Genomic DNA, 7,908 nt, shown 5'->3' with positions numbered 1-7,908 from the left:
TTTCTTTAAAATATTTTGTAAACTGGGGTCTAGCACTCCTGGCCTCAAGCAATCTTCCTGACTCAGCCTCCCAAAGTGCTGGGATTACAGGAGTGAGCAACTGCGCTGGGCCTGTTCTGGTTTTGAAAAATACTTACAGTACTCAAGTATCTACAGTGGCTAGCTCCCAGGCAGAAAAAAAGTTAATTGAGATCAAATCCTATAACTCTTCCTTTCCCTAGTATTACTGTGAAAGAGTTATGTCCCATCATTAGGCCAACCTGGTGCAGCAGCTATAATACTTCCCAACTTGCCTTCTCCCAGAAACAGGAGGGCTCAGGCAGCTGCACTGGGATCCATCACATGCTGCATCTCAATTTTACCCATATTCTCCCTGCCCAGTCATTCACTCAACAAAGTTGAGCACCATTCCTAAGTGTTTCATGTTAAATTGATGATCTCAGACAACTCTAAGACATTGGTGGCATGCCCATTTCACTGGTAGAAACTGAGGTTCTCATTTCTGAAGAAACTTCCTATGATTACAGGGTATCTTGGTTTGCTAGGGTGCTACCATAACCAAATACCACAGACTGAGTGGCTTAAACAACAGAAATTTATTTCCTCACAGTTCTAGAGACTGAAGTCCAATGTCAAGGTGTTGTCAGGCTTGGTTTTTTCTGAGGTTTCTCTCCTTGACTAGCAGGTGGCCGACTTTTCTGTGTCCTCATGTGGCCTTTCTTCTGTGCTCAGGCAGTGCAGACATCTCTGGAGTCTTTTAGCATGTCCAAATTTCCTCTTATAAGGACATCAGTCAGATTGGATTAGGGCCCATCCTAATGACCTCATTTTAATTAATCACTTTGAAAGGTCCTGTCTTCAAATACAGTCACATTCAGTACTGGGAGTTAGGGCTCCAAGAAAGGAATTTTGGAAGGCACAATTCAGCTCATAACAAAAGGCTATTATTAATATATGGCTCAAATGAGATCTGAACAAACATCTTTACCTCCAACAAAATTCTTTCAGCAGAGTGTAAGGTGGACTGAAGAGCTTTAGACTGGAAGCTTAAGAGGTCATTTAGGCAATATTTATGGAACTCCTGGTAAGTGTTGGGAGTGGGGGATATACCAGTCAACAAAATAGTTCCTGGTTTCAACAAATTTACAGTTTACTGTGAGGAAAAGACAAAAATCGAACAGGCAATTAACCTCAGTAAAACACAACTAGGAGTAATTTCTGGGGATCACACAGGGAGGAAATGCAAAAAGCACTTTGTCAGGATTATTCATGGTAAAAATTTAGTTGTGACTAGGTCAACTAAACATGGCTACTGTGAACCATGTGTTTGGGCACAGAAATGGTTTTGCCAAAAACTGATGTCTCGTATACTTTTGTTATAAAGGATTCCTTTAAAAAACAACTACTTGCTCCTTTAAATCAGCCTTTTCACTGAGTTTGAATCTAGTTTAAATTTGAACAAATATGTTAACACTATCATTTATACTAGTGCTAAATGCAACACCTCTAATCCTTACTAGTCTGCAAAATTGGTTTGATGCCCTGATTACAGATGGCCACACAGACACAGAAATTCTTTCTTTGAGACTGGACCTTGCCCTGCTGCCCAGGCTGGAGTACAGTTGCACAATCATAGATCATAGCTCACTGCAACCTCAAACTCCTGGGCTGAAGTGATCCTCCTGCCTCAGCCTCCAGAATAGGTAGGACTACCTGTGCATGCTAGTACGCCTAGTAGATTTTTCCTTCTTTTTTTTTATTGTATTATGTTTTTCCCCCTTTAATATAAATGGATTTTGAATATTTTGAGTGGGTGTTCTGCATCAATTCAAATGAAGAGGGCTGGGCATGGTCGCTCACACCTGTAATCCTAGCACTTGGGGAGGCTGAGGTGGGAGAATCCCTTGAGCTCAGGAGTTTGAGGTTGCAGTGAGCTATGATGATGACACTGCCCTCATGCTGAGGCAACAGAGTGACACAGTCTTACAAAAAAAGAAAAGAAAACTGAGATGAATAAATTTTCCCCCTTTTAATCTGCTTATGAGTCCATGTTTCTCCTAGTCAAACATTTGTTTCTTAACTTTGATAAATATCTTTTGCTATACATTTCTTTTCAGGTTTCCATTCTCAGTTTTCTCCCTTTACCATTAAGTGTTGGTCTTCTTCAGTTTCCTCCTTTACTTCTCCTCTTACTGTCTTCTCTTCCAGTTCCTGCTTTTCAGAGTTTTCCCAGGATATCAAAGGTTTTCAGACAGTCTAAATGTCTCTCCACTGTCTGTTTCCCTCCACAAGCTGGTTTGAATCCAAGTTAAAGCAACGGATTAGAAGACAGGTAGTTTAGGTTCCAACTCTGCCAATCTCCAACAGTTTAACAAGCCCCTGAACAGATCCTTTTGTCCCCTTTCGTTCTCATAAATAAAATTCTGTCCTGCCTACACCCAGGACTGGATGGAAACTCAGATGAATAAATGTGGTAGAACCACTTTGCAAACTAGCACATTATTCACATTGAAGGGGTTGCTGTTTTGGTTACTAAGATTCTCTTTCTTTTTTTCTTTTAGAGATGGGGTCTTGCTATGTTACTCAGGCTGGTCTCCAACTTTTGGTCTTAAGTGATCCTCCCACCTAGGCCTCCCAAAGTGCTGGGATTACAGGCGTGAGCCACTGATCCCTGCCGACACACAGAAATTCTTAACAAATGTGACTTCGGCAATACTGAACGCTATAATGAGGCACCCTGGGGGATTTGAATGAGCTGTGGTCTTTCCGAGAGCTACTCCGGCAACCGGTTTCTGGTAACTTCTGACTTACGAGGTGTGGAATTCTAAGTTTTAGATGCTGCAGAAGACTATACTTCAAGGGTTAAGGCTTTAAACTGCATTAATCTCTAGTTTCTACGTCCTATCGTACAAGTAAATACTTAATAGTCGAAAAACACAAAGGGAGCGTCCACATTTCCGTTGTCTCTCCACGTGTAAAATAATATTTAGTATTGAGTCTTCACAACTAGCAGCACAATGGGGAGAAACTGTAGAAAACCGTCACCTCCGCAAAAAGGCAATTTAGCACATCCTTTTAACGTTTGAAGCCGACAGAATGCCACGGGAGGAGAAGTACCTAACAGACAAAGCATAAACACCGGGGCGGGAACTAGAGCGCTCACCCACTTCCGGAGTGCGGCAGGCGCAGCAAATATACGTCACGTAGGGAGGCGGGACTTCCAGCCTGCGTATCGTATTAGAGGGAAAGGTAGAGGCTTCATTTCTTGTGGGTTTACAGACCCACCGGAGAAAGCAGACGGTTTCTAGGGGGACATTTTTCTGGTTGGTTGTCTCGCCTGCGTTACCCCCTCACCGCGGTTCCCGCAGAAGGGCAAGAATTTGGACTAAAGCTCTGGGCGCGAGGAGGCCCTGCTTCTCCCGGCCACAGGCCTTTCTCGGGTCCCGTCGTTCTTCCGGGGCGCGGTGTCAGCCGCTGGGAAGCGCTCCAGGCTGGGCTTTCCCCCTTCCTTACGCTCTCGGTGACGCGGTTCCGCCTGGAAAACCGCGGGTGCTGTATTATTTTCCATCTTAACCGAATGGGAGCAGGGAGAGCCGCCTGGGGTCCTGGGCGGTGGAGCAGCCGTTTGTAGAAGAATTAGAATAAAAGTTCTGCCGAGATCCGCTCCGAGGACACGCCTGCCTCATGGGAGTCCAGGGGCTCTGGAAGTTGCTGGAGTGCTCCGGGCGGCAGGTCAGCCCGGAAACGCTGGAGGGGAAGATCCTTGCTGTCGGTATCCTTAACGCATCCTTGATTTTTGGATGCAGTGATTTGTGGCTGGATTTTACTCGCGGCTTACATTGGGGCGCAGAGTGGTGTTTGCGGGATGCTGGTCTTTGGGGGAAGGGTGGGAGGGGAAGTTATAGAATTTTTTAAAACCAGGTTTTCTTTCTAAGTACAGTAGTCCCTAGGTATCCAAGGGGGATTGGTTCCAGGACTCTCCCCCACCCATACCAGGATATTCAAGTCCCTTATATAATAGCATGGTATTTGCACATAAACTACGCACATCCTCCCGTGTACTTTAAATCGCCTCCAGATTACTTATAATACCTAATACAATGTAAGTGCTGTGTAAACAGTTGTGCTGTGTTTTTTTAGAAATTGTATTTTTTTTACTGAATTATTTATAATTTCTCCCCCAAATATTTTTGATCTGCGTTGGTTGAATCTGCGGAAGCGGGTGAATAAGGAGGGCAGACTGTATCTGCTTTCCTCAGGCTTTGCAGTCACACAGCTCTGTGAATTCTGGTTTTATCACTTTGGGGCTGTGCTTTAGTTCTCTCATCTGCCAAGTGGAGGTGGTGATAATATCTACACACGGGATTAGGATGAGGAATAAAGGAATTACTTAAATGAAAGAAGTTTAGTGTAGCGTCTGGCACTGTTAATACTGTAAATCTTAAAATTATTATCCCGGTTGGGAAGTCAGCATGGAGAGAAGGAAGTAGACTTCCATTAGTTTTGTCTGCTGTCCTGAATGTTGCTTCATTTATGTTTCTTATGGTTTATAGAAGCGTAAGTGTGGACAGGTGTTTGACTTTTTTAAAATTGACTTTTTAAAGGACTGTTTGTATGCACGTTTGCCTGGTTTTGTTTGTGTCATTGGAATTAAAATTTTTTTCGTTATCAAACATGTGACAAGGTTTTTGAAATTTTGATCTTTTTATTCAAGTATTCAAGTTTTTTTGAGTGCCTCGTTTGTCTCAGAAGCTGGTAGTTCTTATACTAGTTTCCTAAATGGGGACCTATGAGCCTGGGGCTAATAGGCTTGTGGAAAAGTCATGTAAGTAATTGCCGAGGGCGGGGAGGGAGATATGCAATTCAAGAGTGTGTGGGAGTTGAGCAAGAGTCCTTGATTGAGGAGCCATAATTCTTCTGAATGCCCAAAACTTGTAAGTAATGCAACATTGATAATTTTAAAAATATAGTAAGATTGTTATAATTTTTTAAGTGAATAAACTTCAAACACATCTGTAATGAAATTTTGACTTGTAAGTTTTGATGCAGGGTGCCTCGAATTGGGGAAAATGAAAGTTTTTTTTTTTTTTTAAAGCTCATGGGTTGTTGCTGCCTTCCAGCGGTTCCTCAGTGTCATTGCAGTCTAAAGATTTCCTTAGAACTATTGATGGATGAAAGGACAGTTTTTAGTGACAGGGACCTTTAAAACGTCAGGAAAGATTTAGATCATTTTATGTTGCAGCTCTTATGATGAATTAAGAATTTGTAAAGTCATTGAGATTACATATTAACATTCTAATTTTTTAGGACAGTGTTAAAGTAAGGAAAGATAAAGCATTTAATTTAGATTATCTATTTGTGGATGGTTCAAAGAGGCCCTTTTGGGATGTGAAGTAATTTTCACAGGGTTATTAGGCTTTTCTGGAAGAATGAATCGTTTATCTAAAGATGACTGTGGAAGATTCTAGTTATAATGGCAACTTCATATATATTATGTAACTTCATGTATATGTAAAAAGAATATCTGATTACTTGTTCTACAGTTGATTTTGCTTTCATTTTCATGGGAATTCAGACATATGAAATATATTTAGATTTTGTTGTATTGTTAATGAAGAACTTAACCTGTGACTATACCAGGTTGATAATTTATTCTTGTTTCCCTAAATAAATTGTTTGGTCTTTTAATTATCTGTATAGCTGAGTGTCTTATTTATTTATACAATTTAAATGTCTGTTAAATAACACAGAATTAACAGTTTTATTTCTGTCTCTTATGGACTTTGACATTTGTAAAATGCATTTAAGTATATTAGCAAGATATTACTATCTCTTTGACTATACATACTAAAGGGGATTAATTAAATTTTAAATCACCTAACTAGAAAACTAAAGAAATTTACTTTTTATTTCAAATTGTTGGTCTTTTAGCTCTTATATCTAAAGTGGTTTTTGGCTTTGCTGCAGATTTTAACCTTCCCAGGCCTCTGAGAAATTTAATTTGCGTTATATAAACTCATTGAAATTAAACAAGTCTAATTATGCAAATATTTTCAACTTGTCTAATTTTACATATTTCTTCTTTAAGAATTTCAAGCTGGAACTCTCAATCCTAGCCAAGAATGGACACCACCTGTGGTTAATTAAAAAATTAAAAGGCCAGGCAAGCTGGCTCACACCTCTAATCCTAGCACTCTGGGAGGCCAAGGTGAGAGAATGGTTTGAGTTCATGAGTTTGAGACCAGCTTGAACAAGTGCAAGACCCCATCTCTACCAAAAACAGAAAAAATTAGCCAGGTGTGGTGGCACATGTCTGCGGTCCCAGCTACTCTGGCGGTGGCTAAGGCAGGAGGATCACTTGAGCCCAGGAGTTTGAGGTTGCAGTGAGCTATGATCATGCCATTGTACTCTACCCAGACAACAAAGTGAGACTCCATCTCAAAAATAAATAAATATAAGTAAATAAATAAAACTTAAAAAGTCTCACCTTAGTCTCTGATTTAGAATTTTAGGCATATGGGGTTTATTAGTCTATATGTTTCAAAAGCTTCATATCCTATTCTAATGGATAGAAGGATTGAGAGCCACTGATCTGGAATTAGATTTTCTCTCTTACAGAAACTCATTTAGTCCTGTGCTATAGTGTAGCAAGCAGAAACATTTATCCAGTACAATACAGATCTAAGTCAACACTGGATCTGACCTCTAAGATGGATCCTTTATCCTACCACTTCTCATGGTCTCCACCACTACCATCTCACTGAGACTCTTGTGACTAGTTTTAAAACTGGTGTTCTTATAGTTTATTCTTCACATGTCCACCAGGGTGATCCTTAACTCATATTCTGGACACTTGCCAGGGGCTGTATCAACTCCCGGCCATTCCTCCTCTCCTGCTGCACTGGTCTTCCAAACGGCTGCGTGCTTCTGTCCCAGGACCTTTGCATCTGCTGTTCATTTGCCGCCTGGTTTACTTCTCCACTCTTGTTGTTCACTCAGGCCTCTGTTACTCCTTCAGATTGGCCTTGCCTAACTAACGTGTACTGGACCACCCCTCCCAACCCAACCCCCCAGTGTCACTCTTTTGTCTTTTTACTCCGCTCTGTTTTTTTCTTGGCACTTATCAACAGCCTAATGTATTCTATATCTATTACTTTATTTCTTTATTGTCAGTCTTCCCCATTAGAATGCAAGCTTCTTGCAGATAGGGACCATATCTGTTTTGTTCACAGCTGTATCATTTGATGTACATCCCTAGGGTCTTGGATGGGCCTGGCTCTCGGTGGTAGTGTTCAAATATTAGAGACATAAATATAACAATAGCTTGTTTTCCACTGGTTATTTTGTTACATGATGTTTGTTTAGTAAGTTGTTGATAGGCCTAAATTTTTTTTATGGTAGTAAACGTTAGGCAATGTACGTTCACTTAATTATTAAACTTTTCAACTCATTTAATAGATATTTATTGTCTGCTCTGTGATAGGCCCTGTGAAAGGGAGCACAAGGCACAGAAGTGTGGTTTAGACAAGCCGTGGACATCAGGCTTGATTTCTTCCTCCCCGACTAGATTGTAATCTCCGTAGGGCAAATGCTTTGTTTTATTCAGTGTAGAAAATTGTTGCCACATAATAATGCATTTTTGAATAGGAGTGTATAACTGGAGGTCTTAATCTATGCTGAAGAAGTGATCTTTCGATCTCAGAGTAGGACAGAACTGGGCTGGGGAGTGGGAGAAACTGTTTCAGGCAGAGGAAGGGGCATGTGAGAAGACCCTGGAGGCAGGAAGGAGTTTAGTGATTTCCAGGGATTGAGAAAAACCCCGTGGATTGAAATGAGAGAGGCCAGATCATCTAGGGCTTCACAGGCCATGGGAAGAAGTTTTAGATATTACCCTAAAGGCCATGGGAA

At 41.0% G+C, this 7,908-nt stretch overlaps 1 protein-coding gene across 1 annotated transcript in view; it reads left to right on the top strand.

Annotated features, from left to right (window-relative positions):
* The first annotated feature begins 3,228 nt into the window (after nt 1-3,228).
* ERCC5 (ERCC excision repair 5, endonuclease) overlaps nt 3,229-7,908 on the top strand; it is a 30,821-nt gene continuing 26,141 nt past the window's right edge. Inside the window, exon 1 of the mRNA XM_045567565.1 lies at nt 3,229-3,772. Coding sequence (XP_045423521.1) covers nt 3,685-3,772 — 88 coding nt within the window. The 5' untranslated portion in view covers nt 3,229-3,684. The remainder of the gene's footprint in view (nt 3,773-7,908) is intronic.

The sequence above is a fragment of the Lemur catta genome, chromosome 13, assembly GCF_020740605.2.
Source record: "Lemur catta isolate mLemCat1 chromosome 13, mLemCat1.pri, whole genome shotgun sequence".
NCBI lineage: Eukaryota > Metazoa > Chordata > Mammalia > Primates > Lemuridae > Lemur > Lemur catta.
Note: the sequence above shows the minus strand (reverse complement) of the source record. Positions and strands in the feature narration are given on the sequence as shown.